The sequence below is a fragment of the Ictalurus punctatus genome, chromosome 27, assembly GCF_001660625.3.
Source record: "Ictalurus punctatus breed USDA103 chromosome 27, Coco_2.0, whole genome shotgun sequence".
Lineage (NCBI taxonomy): Eukaryota > Metazoa > Chordata > Actinopteri > Siluriformes > Ictaluridae > Ictalurus > Ictalurus punctatus.
In genome coordinates, this window is record NC_030442.2 from 9,381,713 (window position 1) to 9,397,478 (window position 15,766).

The following is a 15,766-nucleotide window of genomic DNA, read 5'->3' on the forward strand; positions in this document are numbered from 1 at the left end:
ATATATGCACATGGCCAGTCCACTAAGAATTGAGGGTTCTAACAGATGCATAGCTGTAGTTTAGGTATTTAGGATTGGCAACTCAGGTGTACTTACAATAACCATGTACAGAACAATATTCTGATGCCTATACATGAATAAACATCGTATTCGGAATATGGCTGCAACCCAAATATAGACCTTAAATAGAATTTGATGTGCATGCATACATAGTCCATATAGTGGAATAGAGACTATTATGTCTATTACATGCGTTAAAAGGGACATCCCATTTTTAAATGACCAAGCATAACAGGTGAAATTACTAGGTTTTCCAAATCTAGAAAAAAAAAAGGACTTGGATTACTGGAGTTTAATATTTCCTAATTGAAAATGTGAAGTTGAATTGATACGAGTTGCTATAATACTGGGTTATATAGTTATTATACCCCAATTTTTAAAAAAAAAAAAAAGCAACTCTTCCTCTTTATTCAATTCAGTCTTTCAGCTGTTTTCTGCTATGGTTCACGTGCTTCCTACTGAATTGAGCTTACGAAAGGAGGTAAGTTGATATAAGCTGATCCTTTTCCAAAGAAATTTTTTGAAGGTACTTATCTTCAACTTATAAACATGGCCAGTGGCTATAAACAGCATGACAGAGATGGAGCACTTCAATATTACACGACGTTTGCATGACATTTGCACACCAAAAAAAACAAAAAATGTAATTTTGTGAGGTCAGCACCACACACAGGAAATAGTGAGCACAAATGTATGTCTTTAAGGAAAAACCAAAGAATCAACAGGACCTTGTCAATAGACTCACCTGGTCTAGACTCTTGACGTCCACGGGGCAAAATGTTGATGACAGAGTGAGAAAAGACAAAGAAAGACAGACAGAGGGTAAAAATGGATCAGGGTGACTTAGCCAAGGCCTCAGCATTCAAGTGAAGAGGAGCTGCAGCTCTCCGTTGCCTTGGATACGGATGCTTTTTCAAGCAAATCAGCCAATGGGAAGCTGTCATGGTGGGACAGACAAAAGACCATGTGACGGGCTTTCAGCAGAAAAGGAGACATGGAGGGCAAGGATTACTGACTCAGAGAAAGGCGGCTGAACTTTTCTTTTCCCCTGTCGCTCACTTAGCTCAGTAACCACAACAGCCAGCTGCAGTTAACATAACTGTGTGGTTTATGTGCTTTATCATCACTTTTCAAACAAGTGTGATGTCTTCTATATGTTAGAATCCCTATACACAGAAAGCCTGGGAGGCACATGTGGGATGTGAAAAATATATTGGTATGATTTCATAACACATTATACATTCATTCATTCATCTTCAGTAAGCGCTTTATCCTGGTCAGAGTCATGGCAGATCCAGAGCCTATCCCGGTAACACTGCGTGTGAGACAGGAATTCCCCCTTTTTGGCACACCAGTACATCACAAGGCAACATACACACGCCCTCACACACACACACATTCTTACCTAAGGGCAATTTAGCAAAGCCAACCACCTACTACCAGGTTTTTGGGGGGGAGGAAACCGGCAGAAACCCATGAAATTCTGCCAAGATATAAACTCAGGCTCAGGATCAAACCAGAGACTCTGGAGTTGTGAAGCTCACTGCACCTCCATATTAAGGAAATTACAATTTTAAATACAATACATATGCGATACTACACTATATGCGGTATGCTATAGCGTACATCCTTTGTATTATTTTTAAAACAGGGTACCTTCTATACATTATCTCTGTATCTGTTTTCTCATTCTATCTTTATCCAACTGCTCTTAACTCCATTTGGCTTAGTGGTCCGCACGCTTGCCCCCCGGGGGTTGGGGATTTGGTGCCCGAACGTGCATGTGCAGTGCTTGCATGCACTCCCTTCACAGCAAAATCATCAGTGTTGATTTAACACCCACAGTGTTGAATTCACACGCTACAGTGTTTATATAAGTCCATTGGACTCATATAAACACTCTGGGTGTTAATTCAACACTAGGGATTTTATTGTGTGTGCTTCAGGGGTTTTCTCCAGGTACTCCGGGGTCCTCCCCCAGTCCAATGTAGGCTGATTAGCATCTCTGTTGACTGGAGTGTATGTGAGATTGTGCCATGTGATGGGTTGTCCTCCACCTTGTGCCGAAGTCCCCTGGGATAGGCTCCAGGCTCCCCACAATCCTGTGTAGAATAAGTGGTAAAGAAAATGGATGGATAGATAGATGATTATTTGTTACTTGCTTACTGTTAGTCTTTGTGAATGACCTTGAGTTGGAGAACTTGTTGTTGTTATTATTATTATTACTTTTACTGTATATTACTATTAAGATGTGAAAAGCATGTTCCCTTTGTCCATTAAAAAAGAGGAGCAGTTTTCTCAGAACAAATCATTTAATAATTACACACTGCTGTAGTATTTGATGTTCTTTAAAATAGTCTTTTGAAAAATTATATGATGCAGGCTACTGAATGCTGTGATATTTGGCGGCGCACTTATACTGTAATTTTCTAGTTCCACTAATAAAATATAGAAAAGGTTTTCCTGATTTTGTGTCAGAAGTGATCATTTCACTTGTATTTGATTGTATGCTGTGGACGGAGAGCTAATATACTACTCAAGCCTGATAATAAACTTCTACAGTGCTGACCTAGGAAGAAATCTGAGTCTGCTGTGGTTCAAAAGAGACTTGTTTCCTGTTTGGCCATAAAAATGTGTACTGCTGCACTCTACTGGAAGTCTGTGTACCATGCAACTGGGTCTTTATGATTTATTAAAAATGCATATATATATATATATATATATATATATATATATATATATATATATATATATATATATATATATATATATATATATATATATATACTTTGTACACACATGTAAAATAATAAATCTTAATTGAGCACATTACTGCAGTGCTGAGCTGGCTTTATAAGGAAAATATGTTTACATTCTCAGTAGCCCTTTAGTACCTTTATTCATTCGATATATAATTGTTCATATTTATATTTTATATATTATCATCACTTGGAGCACCTATGACTGGAGCAACTACTTTACATGATTGGCTTAAAGGACAGAAATACTCCTCTGATAAGCTTTTCAAAGGTAGCAGTGTTTAATTCAGCCAGTAAATAACTGTTTTTAAGTAAAATGAAGTGATCATTTCATGCATGAATGGTTTCGGAGTGAACATTAGTGAAGGCCAGAAGAGATGCAGCTCTGAGCTGTTGAGTTTGGGCGTGGGCTGCAGCAGTAGAGACAGGGTTGCCAGATTGGGTGTTTTACCCTATGTTCTGTATATTTTCTATGGCCTCAGGCAGGATAATACAAAAGTACAATAATACAATACGAAAATACCAATTAACAGTGGGTGTGAGAATATCTATTTGAAGGTAAAGCAGAGTGAATAAAATAAACAAAGAGAATCATATCCAGAGCTGCACATGAATTAATATTTATTTTCTCGCTTACTTATGTGATTTATTCAGCAAAATGATAAGAGCAGATAGACACTGTTACAGATTGCTGATATACTGAACCTGTTGGTAGTTACACATGGAGGTATTTAGGATAACTTGAGAGTCGTTAATATTAGGCCCTATTGTTTCAGTGTGGTTTTCCCACTAGTGCATTGTAAGAGTAAGCGTTCTGTGTGCTCGGTCTTCAGTTCATGGGGTTTATTGCATTATATTGAATTCAGAACATGGTAAAAAAAAAAATTTTTTTAAAAAGACAATCCAGGAACAATGCAATGAAGCAGTCACCTAATCACACTTCTCCACTGAACAGCATGGCTCAACAAGGCTTGACAGAAAATGTGAACCCAGGCGTATCCTGGCCAAGTGCGTGTCACGTTCCCACATAACACACATTACTCACATAGCTACCTGTGAAAGTAGGAGGAGTTTCTATGGAGTTTCTCTGCCTGTAGGTCATAGAGCTTTTCTACAGTTCAGTGTGGTAAGGCTTGGCAAATTGCCCATAATCCTCCATTTCTACCATCAAGCAAGCCATGCAATACTATATTACATGTGCCATTTTGAATCTAGTTACCCTTTTTGCCAGGTACTACACTCGCCAAGGGACATGCAGACAGAGTTAAAATATTGCAGACCATTGATTGAACACAGTCATCATCCAGATTAATGTCAAAGTCTGTCCACTCTGAGGCCATCTTGGCAGCCCTCCCAGGTGGATATTTTCAGTCATAAAAGACTGGTATTTTTATATAGCTGAATATCAAATGTCTTTCTACACCATTTGAGGGCACTAAGTAGGGCATTCAGCTTCATGTTATGCCCAAACAAAGCGAATAGGAAGCAGTTTGGGTTCTGCCCCAAGTAGAAGATGGAGGGTTTTGGATCAAGGGGAAGAAATGTAACATACACCTAAACAGTTAAATGAAAATGCTACTGTGGCTAAAAATAATAGTATAAAACATTAAATTGGCATTTAAAACTGTTTAAATTATTAACATTGTTGGCCACCAAAAAAAAGGACTTTTGAAAATAGTGGGCAACTTTTCAGATGCTACACTAGAAAATGTTTGTTCTCATAGCAAAGCAATCCCAGCTAGAGACATTAATCAGGATGATTCTGTGACAATATTTTGATCAGTCTGCACTATGGTCTGTACTATTTTTAGCTTCACTGTTCCAGCTTGGTGCACATGGCACCTGTTGCACAGTTAAGAAACTTGCTACCAAGAATCTTTGTATGTGACAAGTAAAACTAAAACCTTGAATGTTAAATGAAGAACGTCAACCATATTCTGCACACGTACCTAATTATGGCACAGCTCTCTTGGTGGTAGAAAAGCAACAACAAGGAGGATTTTGGGTAGGATTTTGAGCTGAGCTGAACTGTACTGGTGAATAAATGTTGCTATATGAATTGGGAAAGCAAAATGTGCACTCGGCTAGGTTACACATAGCACTGGGTTTGCATTTTTGTCAAGCTGTGGTGGGCCAGTGGAGAAGCACTGTAAATTCAGCACAGATACAACACAAATCACTTGGCAGTGGATATATTACATCAACCTGGAGGATCATGGGTAATTTGATGAGTCATAACACGCCGTCTGGTGGAAAGAGTGCTATAAGTCAGAATCCCTTTTCAGATATGTGGGAAGGATCCAACAGAAAATTGCAAATGTGAAAAGGATATTGTGTTACATAGTGATGATATTTTTTCTGGTGCTTAAGGGAAAGGAAAGTATTGTACGATATTGTTTATGGTGGTGTAGTAATTAAGGTTTCACTGTCTGACACAGTGAGAACATGTGAAACTCCATACACTCAGTAACCCAGGACTGTGTTATTCTTGTTGTTGTTGTTGTTGTTATTGTTGTCCACCCATCCATCCATCCATCCATGTTCTATGCTGCTTATCCTACACAGGGTTGCAGGGAGCCTGGAGCTTATCCCAGGGGTCTCAGGGCACATAAGGCGGGGGACACCCTGGACAGGGTGCCAACCAATCGCAGGACACAATCACACACACATTCACACACCCATTCACACACTACCGACAATCTTGAAATGACAGTCAGCCTACAACGTTTTGACTTTTGGACTGGGAAAGGAAACTGGAGTACACAGAGGAAACACCAGAAGCACTGGGAAAACATGCAAACTCTACACACACAGGGTGAAGGTGGGATTTGAATCCCCCAACCCCAGAGGTGAGAGGCATTATTATTATTATTATTATTATTATTATTATTATTCATCCATCCATTTTCTGTACTGCTTATCCTACATAGGGTCTCAGAGTTTATCCCAGAGGACTTGGGGCACAATGTGGGGGACACCCTGGATGGGCTGCCAACCCATCACAGGGCATAATTGCACACACACTCACATACGCATTCACACAGTATGGACAATTTGGAAATGCCAATCAGCCTACAACGCATGTCTTTGGACTGGAGGAGGAAACCTGAGTACCCATAGGAAACCCTGTAAGCACTGGGAGAACATGCAAACTTCACGCACACAGGGAGAAGACAGAATTTGAACCCCAACCTCAGAGGTACAAGACAGTATTATTATTATTATTATTATTGTTGTTGTTGTTTTTATTGTTATTATTATCATTTTGCCAGCATGATGGATTTTTTGTCTTTTGACCGCTAGTGATAGGTCAGAACACCCCATCAAACAGACCCGCCCTCGCTGTAAACCATTCTTCTCTATTGCTTTTCCTTCAATCTGGCAACCCCTCTGTGTTAACGGTAGATTCGAACCTGGGCGGCAGCGCTCTGTAGTGCAGCCACGGCACAGCGACTACTTCATTTCAAACGCACAATATCTTCCTGGCGTTTATTTATTTTATTGTTTCGTTCCAGTCACGGTGGTATTCTTGACATAAACCAAGCCGTGTTTTTTTTTTTTTTTTTTTTTAAATTATATTCCCCCAGCTGTGGACTCGAAACCTGAAAAAAAGAGAGAAAACATCTCGGTGTGTCGACGGCAAACAACAAGCCGGGACTGGTGTTGTGTAAGTAGTGCAACCGAGATGGCATTTTATTCTGTGTTTAATTAGTTGTATTTGCGTTATAACGACATACATCTTGTTTCTTGTTTTTAACCGAACGGGTTTTGGGATAATGGAGAAAACAAAGGAGTTAACCAAATCAGTGCTGACAGGCTGAATAGCTGTATCCTGTTTGGATTCATGGCTCAAAACAGCAGCAGTGTGGATCCAGAACATTTAGCTCGTCTGCTACATTCATGACCGTTTAACTCCCTGATAAGAGGTTTGTTTGTAAGCTACAGCCATTAGAGCCCAGAACATGAGGCTCATAGTTGTTTCCTTATTTGAAGATATGATTTAATAAGTGATATTTTGGTAAGTCTCGAGCAGTGTGTGAGTATCTTCCAGATGTGTGTGCGGTGTTTACACGGCCTCAGTGAGAGATCAATACAGAGTGATGTCATTCACTGCGGCCTCGCGCCCATCACTGCTGCAGGCTCAGAGCCATCAACACCACGAGGCCTACTGCATCGCTTCTTTTAACACAATCTTACCATAAAATAACATCAAACAGCGCATGTGTTGTTCAAATTGCAGTGCAAACTCGGACAACACCCTCATTTTGCCTCGAACGTCTCGTGCGCGTCTCTTCTGTACAAACTGTTTGTTATTCGAGGGTAACGCCCAGTTATAAACAAACAAACAAACAAGAAAACAAACAAGACAATAGTACTACAGTAGGGGTGCTCAAACTTTCTGCAAGGCAAAGGACCCTTGTGAAATTACTGTAAGATCAATTTAATGGACACCCCCCCCCCCCCCCCCCCAAAAAAAAAAAAAAAAAAAAAAAAAAAAAAACATGCAGCTATACAAATATTTGCCTAAATATTAAAAACATGTACAGTTTATTAAATGGCTATATATTTGAGCCGTAGAGATTTGTGTTGCTGATTTTATCCAGCGTCCGAACTGACATTATGTAAAGGTTTTATTTGTTTTTGAGTTCCTGAGTTTTGGATTAAACTTGTTTAATTCAAGTGATCTGACCAGCCGTTACTAACTGCAAGTCCGTGTGAAATCGGAATGACTCAAACTAAAATGTGGCTTTTAGTGTGAATGTTAGCCTTTGGGTTGTTTATAAGCTAGTGTGCTCAAACAGTGACAAAATTTGCATGTAGATATATGTTTAAATAGAATTGCATAGAAGAGGTATGTTTTCAAAATGTACAGTCTCTCTCTACCACCAATACGGATCAACGTTCTGCACTTCAGCGTCTCATCAGATTTGTGTGTGTACATTGGATTAAAAATAGGTTTGTGATCCCAACACACTCATGTGCAATAGTGACACCCATCCTGATGGAATTAATTCCTTGAAGAATTACAAGAATCAAATTGTTTGAAGACTTGAAGTTTCTCTAGTTGAAGACTCGAGTCTTCCTGGTCAGACGGTTGATTTAATTCTCTGTTATAGCAGCTCTGACAGTAGTGCTGCCGTAATTCAAATCATAGATTTATATTAACGCACTCATTCTAATATGTTATTGTTGTAGATGTGATAACGTAACTGCTCGCAGGAACTACTCTGCATCGTTAGTGTTTTAAACATTAAATGTAACTCTAAATAGGTCAAAAGTATTTGTTGGCAAAATTGATGTTGATTCCCTGCACCATGCCCTGTCGTGGTTTATTCCTTACATAACTGAGTAATAATGTGTGCACATTGCTTTATACCTGGTCTAAACTTATGACTTAATTTGATTTCTTGATGTTTTATGCTGTGAATGCTTGTTCTGTTGATGGACACGGTAACAATCTTGAATGTGAACACAGGACATAAGTTCTTTTGCGGTCTGCCACCGTCTCCGATGTTTTGCATAACTTGTAAAAAAAAAAAAAAAAAAAAAAAAAAAGCTTGCAAACATGTAGAGCTCTGAGTGTTGTATAAAGTTGTACTGGTGCATCCCAGTATATAGTGGATTCTTTGGTTTAAAAAATGAATAATAATAAGGTGCTTATGATTCATAGTATTTAATTTGTATTGTGTGCATTTCACTGCTGGATTATATAACAATATATATACCACAATAAGACATTTTCATAAGAGATTTTTTTTTAACAAACTTTTTTAAATAACCTCATTTCATAATTTTTTAAAGATACTAAGATGGTCAAATTTCAACTAAAAAATAAATAAATGAGAATTCACAAATCACATTTTTAATCAATGAAATTGACGCAAAATCAGAGACACTCTGCAGTATTCGGAGGAGTTTTTCAAAACTACCGCCGATTTTCCACAGATTCAGGCCAATACATGTCGGGATGTCATCACAACACGCATTCAGCCAAAGCTCTCTCTTCGATTCATGAGCCTCGTACGTGAGTACTGCAAAGGGTCTCATTTACCAACAAACTTCACTGCAAAGGACCGTGCAAACCAATTTTGCGATTTCGCCGATTCAGGTAGTTTTCCGCAAAAAAAGCGCGATATCCTGTATGGAGTGAATAAGAAGTCGAGTGACGGATGCTGTATAAAATGCCGTATTAGTTTTTTTTATACCACTCACTCTATTGATTGATTTTCTATAACAACAGGTGACGGTTATTTAACATTTAGACTCGGATGACGGTGCTTTGTAACGGTCAGTAAGTTTTCTGACATGGGAGTGTGTTCAGGACAGGAGTTTGTGCCTTGTGGTTTCTCAGTATTGTGACAAGCTGTGTTTCTGTACTCTTATTAACTTTGAGAGAGAGAGAGAGAGAAAGGGGGGCTGGTGAGGGATTGAATATTTATAGCTGTTATATTCCATAACGGAGGTTGTAAAAAGAACTATCTTGCTGACATTCTACAACATTAAATGTAACTGTAAGCTGATTAAAAAAAATTTTTTTGCTTATCATCCTTTAATTAATAAAAAATGGCAAAAAAACACATCTATACAGTCACACTAACCTGTCATTACTTATTTTCCTATAACAGCATACCCTATTGTGTTTTATCCTTTACATATTATAGCGCTTAAGCACAACGTCTCGAATATTTGACGTAAAGTGCAGTGAAGTGACAATAAATGCAACTGTCGAGTTAAACAAAACTGTGTTTTGAATATCACCGCATATCATAACCATTTATTGGTAAATGGAATAAATAGAATGAAGAGCTGTTTTCGATTATGTATGGAGCTTCTTTGTCTTGATAGAATGAAAGTTGATGTTTGCTGCATCAGCAAAACAGCAGCAAGACCTTCTGGAAGGTGTTGAGTGAGGCTGATTGTATGCACAGAACTGGCTCTTCCGGGAGCATGAGCTACTAATAGATCACTGGCAGGGTTTGACAGGGAAAACCCTGTCACTGATTCTAGGCGAGTTTCACCCGGCTGCCAAAATAGCTTTCTTTTTTTGCTGCATGTACGTCACCACACAAAAGGTTGTCTCATTTGTCATGGCAACAAAAGGCACGGTGGCTGGTTGCCATGCGCTGTTCCGGTAGAGTTGGCTGCGGGAAAGTAGAGAGTGTTCACTTTTAATGGAGGGCAAGGAGGTTTAAACTCGCTGCAGCATGCTGTTGTGTCATTAATTATTTGTGAACTGACCAGAATTGATGAGGACAAACCTTTGATTTCTAGTGTAGTATTCTCAACCACTGCCACTTTAGTTTTAATAGCCATTACACATAAAAATCAACATTTAAAAACATTTTAGCACAGTTTATGATCAGGAAAAAAAAATTGTTTGTAGGTGTTGTTACTAGTCAGGTCAGGGTTTCCTAAAAGCATGGCAGGTATGGCAGCATCGTTATCTGATAGATCAAGCATAGTATCGCAAACCCGACGTATAGCATTCACTAGAATTCGTTGCAGTTTGGCAAAAACTACCATTTAACTGATATTGCAAACAACCAACACAGACCTTTCCCCATAGCTTGTTAGCAAACACATGCAAATATGTCCTTTACTCACCACTAACTGCTACAAACTAAACATTTTAAATACTTTTTAAAGACTGGATGCTGTGGCCTTTTTTCAATACAATGACAAAGCGCTCACTGTGTCACTCTGGTGAAAAAGTATACTTTCCTCATCATACAGAATTGTGGTGAGCCAGTCAACTCACAGCCTTTAAGATTCTGATTCTTGTAGGCAGAGAAGTGCACAAAAGATATTAAGTGTCTGAGACTAGTGTAAGCATGACATTGAACACTCTCTCTCACACAGTTAGGATGGTCTTAACTTTATAAAAGCTTATAGGAAACGTGGCCCAGACCGATCTCTTGAGATGTCTGGGTGTGGCATAGTATTTTTCTGAGCATGCTTGATCGACGTCCCTCTTTCCAAGTCTCTCAGCCCACTGCATCACACAAACAGAATGAAACACAACAGCGAAGTGGAGGGAATTCACACTGTTCAAACTGACGTGTACAAACATGCCGAATTATAGAGTTGGGCTATGCTTGCTATGTTTGCATTCACTCCCTAGGTTGTTTAGACTTGAAGTGACCATTCAAGGGATGCGTGCATATTCTTGAGCTCCAGATTTATTGGCACTCTTGGTAAAGGTGGTTTAAAAAAGTTTATGGGAACAAATAAAACATTCCTAGTAATTGATATGAACAAAGTATAAAAGAAGCAAGCTTCGAATCCTGTTTTACTTTAGTGTTTAGGAACTCTTAAACAGTAATCAATGACTTCCTGTTTCACTGCGGTATAAATATGAGGTGACACAAAAGCTAAATCCCCTTCCATCAACATGGATGATTAGAGATTAGAGAATACACAAATGAAACGAGACAAAATTGTGTTGACCTTCATAAATCAGATGATGGATATCCTCTGTTAGGATAATAAGTTTAAAACAACCCGCGGTTTAATGAGCCGGCCTATAACAGGATGCAAGTGTGTTTTGTGCCAACACACAGTGAGTAGGAGGGGTAGAGAGGCAAAAAAAATTCTCCAAGTATTACCTTTAATTTCTAGAAGATGGGAGCATTTGGGATCACCAACTCTCCAGATGGACCCCACATCCATACTAAAAATCTGGTAGTCATGCCAGAAGAAAGCTTTTTTTATTATTATTATTATTATTATTATTATTGTTATTAAATCATCACAAACTTAGGAGCCTGGAGAATGCTAGATACTAGCACTAAGATGATGTTATGGGGCTGTTTTTTCTCCAAAGACCATGTGAACCTTGTTAGGATACAGGGTATCATGGACTACATGAAGTACCAGGAAATTATAAATAAAAAGCTTTCTGCCTCTGCCAAGAAGCTACAACTTGGTTGTGATTTGATTATACAATGATCCAAAACATGTGCCTAAATCCACACAAAAAATGGTTCAGTGACCAAAGTGTCAAATTTTTGATCTAGCCCTCCCTATCCCCTGACCTAAACCACATTGAAACCCTGTAAGGTGAGCTAAAGAGGAGATGAGAAATGACCTAGGACCATGGATGATCTGGAGCGCTTCTGTGTTGAGGAGTGTTCTCAGATGTGTCCTTGCTGTGTATTCTTCAGTCTGTTCAAGCACTATAAGAGGAGACTCAGTGCTGATATGCTGGCAAAAGAAGATTGGCACAAAAAAGTACTAAATGCAGGTCTACCAATACCTTTTCTTTTTTTATATTTTATATTTTGCTCATATTTTCAATGTGCAGTTAGGCGAATTAACCACAAAAGAACACTCCTCTATTTACCAACAGTGCCAAATAATTCTGCAGCTGACTATGTTGGAGGGACGAGCGGCATCAGAAGCTTATGAAGCTTATGTACAGTTTACTCAGGATCAGCCATGTCCACTTTACACTGAAAGGCGAGAAAGTTTGACAAAGTATGTGTAGAAGTCAGGAAGTTATTCACACTTTTTAGCACATGTTGTCACCCACAAGTGCAGCACAATCCTGATAAGAAGTCAGTTGGCTAGTCTCAGAGACTTTAAGCATAGGGTATGCCCTTGTCAGCATTTCATTATGATAAAGTGAGCTATACATGTGACATGATGTGTGTTTGCTTGCTAGCTTCAAAGCTCAAATGATAGCTAGGGTTTAAAACTGGGTTTGTCTCTCGGTGCAAAGAACAAGCTAACTAACATAGATTAGGTAGCTAACTAATGCAAGCTATATAAGATTTCTGACTTTGTTGGCTAGCTTAAATAAACCATGGAACATTCTTTGCCAGTGAATTAGCAAAACTCTTTACCAAACTATGATTATATCGGAATAATAAAAAGGAGATTATATTTGAATGATCGCATAATGTATGACCATGTGTGTTGAATATTGTGAAATATCATGTGACTTATTATCATACATGCCTGTTAGTCACATTAGTGTATTCTAATTGATACCCTTTCGCTTTCTATTTTCAGATTGTATTGTGATCATTGCGACGATGACGGAGTACAAATTGGTGGTGGTTGGTGCTGGTGGTGTGGGCAAGAGTGCGCTCACAATTCAACTGATCCAGAACCACTTTGTTGATGAGTATGACCCTACTATTGAAGTAAGACTCAACCCAACTGCAGTGTTTTTCCAATAATAATGTCTGTCTTGCAGATGTAATAATGTAATGTCTAGGAAACATTTGGTACGTGTAGTTCATTAAATGTTCTGTTTTCCTTTCTCAGGACTCCTACAGAAAACAGGTGGTGATTGATGGCGAGACGTGTCTGCTGGACATTCTGGACACCGCTGGTCAGGAGGAGTACAGCGCCATGAGGGACCAATACATGAGGACAGGAGAGGGATTCCTCTGTGTCTTCGCCATCAACAACACTAAGTCATTTGAGGACATCCACCAGTACAGGTTAGTGTATACCACACTATATTTACTCAACATCAGACTTTTACTTCCTAGCTTGATTTGGCTGATCTACTTCACAGGGAACAGATCAAAAGGGTAAAAGATTCAGATGATGTGCCCATGGTGCTTGTGGGTAATAAATGTGACCTACCAGCTCGTACAGTGGACACAAGACAAGCCCAGGAACTGGCTCGCAGTTATGGCATCCCTTATATTGAAACATCTGCCAAGACAAGACAGGTCGGGAACATTTATGAAGTGATTATACTGTACATACAGTGTTTCAGCATGACCGCACAACTTTGACACGGTGTATATATAATTAACTTTGAAGAAAGATGTTTATTCGGCACCAGAAAATTGTGTAAGACCGTCAACAACATCATACCTTTTTAGGATGTGTTAATGTACCGTATACTGGTTTACTGTGCAGGGAGTGGAGGACGCGTTCTACACACTGGTGCGTGAAATCAGGCAGCACAAGCTCAGAAAGCTGAATCCACCAGATGACAACGGCCAAGACTGCATGAACTGCCGCTGTGTCGTGTCGTGACCAAGTAAGTGCCCTTAAATTTACAGTTGCACTGTGAATGACGTCCACTGCGATTACAGTTACATTTCATCACTGTGTGTGTGTGTGTATATATATGTGTGTGTATGTATATATATATATATATATATATATATAATATATTATTAGGAGATGATTAGCAGTATATTGGTAAATAATTGTAAATTAGTTATAGCATTAATGGTTTGTTGATCAGTACTGGTATAGGCAGCATTATTAAAATGGAAGGATTGTTTGGCTATGAAATAAATAAGTGTGAATGCTTAGCTGTAGTATATTACGGGCCATTACTTTATTGTTTTTTTCCAAGTTCTCACTGGCCAAATGAAATGAGGCTGTAGCTCTTGTGCTTTGCACTTTGTGCTCTGGTGCAGCTGTAGATAGATGGATAGATAAACAGATTGACAGATGATTTTTTGTTTTTCATGAAGAATGATAGTGTGTGCTTATTTGAACTGTTCTTTAGGTATGTCAATAATTTTTATCGTTTGAGTGGAAAATTCCTTTGAATCCGTGCATGTATGCACGTGTGTGTGTGTGTGTGTGTGTGTGTGTGTGTGTGTGTGTGAAACAATTTGCCTAAAGCAGTTAATGACGAGGTGTCAATGTTCTCATTTCTCAGGTTGCTTGTATAAAATGGAAGAGACTTTTGGAGCGGCTGTACCGCTCCAACACTGCGATGCCTCCACAGGTGTTAGAGGTTTTTACAGACTGTATAAAAGGAAACCCTTAACATTGGCACAAGTGGATTGACTCTCCACATTCGTTTGCTGAGGGACATCTCTGACTCTGGCCTCCACTGGCGAAAATTTACCTCAAAGACTAGTCTCAACACTGGGTTTGCTTGGGTTGTGTTAAGGACTGCCACACTAAAATATGTTATCCCTAATAAAACACTATCTACTCTGAACTGGAAACAATAACCTTGCCTATCACCTCATCAGCTTTGGACTTTTGACCAACATACAGGAGGAATGTAGAATTATTATTGTACTTTGATTTGTGAACATAATGCTTAGATTAGCAAATGTAATGTGGAGGGGGGGGGGATTACAACTTGTATGCCATTTCTGGAGAAGGGCCTAACTCGATATAATGTACATAATTACTGACCTCTTTCAGCAAAATACTTCACTGTTCCAGTGCAATAGTTCATAGTGTTGATCAAGGTACAGTGATAAGGGAACACACTGCTTGGACATCATTGATTTGCACATGGCATAAGACTGTATTTTAATTGTGAGGCCACATTTCATAAGTGATCCTCTTTTTCCTCTTTTATCTGTTGGTCTCTATTTAAATAACAATGAAAATGTAGGATTCTAACACCAAACATTTGACAAGTTTTGTCTGCTTTGTGTTCATTTGTGCTTTTATGGAGCATTAATACATGGTGCCTGTAGGTTATTTTATTTCACAGAGGGCAGACTCTAACTGAATTGCACATACTGCAACCTTCAAAGCCTAAAGCACTTATATTTCTGCCCATCACTGTGCTTTATTGCTGCTCAGGGCACAGGGTTCAGACAGTGTGGTTTGGTTTGGAGTCTCTTGTCTTATTGTGAATGGTTTGACTTCTGATGGTTATGTTCTTTCTACTTATATGAGTGTTTAGAAAGGAAAATGAAGTGCTGATGTTACCAATTCAAGTGCTGAAACATTAAAATCAGTGGTCTTTTAGGGATTACTGTGATATTGCATTGTGTTATAATATCTTTTTATTTTAATCTCGATGTACATTGAAGAGAGAGCCAACTGCTTAGTAAGATGTAAAGTTAATTGATAAATTCACTAGCAACAAAAGTGCAGTAATGATTAACAGCTACTCTATTCAATCCTGAATGTTTTCCTTTCTTTTCTGTCGAATTAATAGGTGATGAAAGTTATAACACTGCTGAAATATTAGATATTATGATTCACGTCCTAGT

At 38.7% G+C, this 15,766-nt stretch overlaps 1 protein-coding gene across 2 annotated transcripts; it reads left to right on the forward strand.

Moving 5' to 3' along the window:
* Nucleotides 1-6,205: 6,205 nt before the first annotated feature.
* Nucleotides 6,206-15,680, forward strand: hrasb (HRas proto-oncogene, GTPase b). 2 transcript variants are annotated; one of them, XM_017459178.3, is made up of 6 exons: nt 6,206-6,486; nt 12,834-12,967; nt 13,092-13,270; nt 13,348-13,507; nt 13,701-13,824; nt 14,461-15,680. In XM_017459178.3, exons 2-5 carry the CDS (start codon nt 12,857-12,859, stop codon nt 13,818-13,820), a joined length of 570 nt encoding a protein of 189 aa, XP_017314667.1. In that variant the 5' UTR covers nt 6,206-6,486; nt 12,834-12,856; the 3' UTR covers nt 13,821-13,824; nt 14,461-15,680. The 2 variants fall into 2 exon arrangements, with proteins under 2 accessions (XP_017314667.1, XP_017314668.1); XM_017459179.3 differs by lacking the exon at nt 6,206-6,486 and adding an exon at nt 6,547-6,745.
* Nucleotides 15,681-15,766: the final 86 nt, after the last annotated feature.

Bases quoted from the DNA above. Each gene is read 5' to 3' on its own strand.
- hrasb (XM_017459178.3), top strand. From the start codon at position 12,857: ATGACGGAGTACAAATTGGTGGTGGTTGGTGCTGGTGGTGTGGGCAAG. The intron at 12,968-13,091 runs GTAAGACTCAAC...TTCCTTTCTCAG, and splicing joins AGTATGACCCTACTATTGAA to GACTCCTACAGAAAACAGGT. The intron at 13,271-13,347 runs GTTAGTGTATAC...TCTACTTCACAG, and splicing joins GAGGACATCCACCAGTACAG to GGAACAGATCAAAAGGGTAA.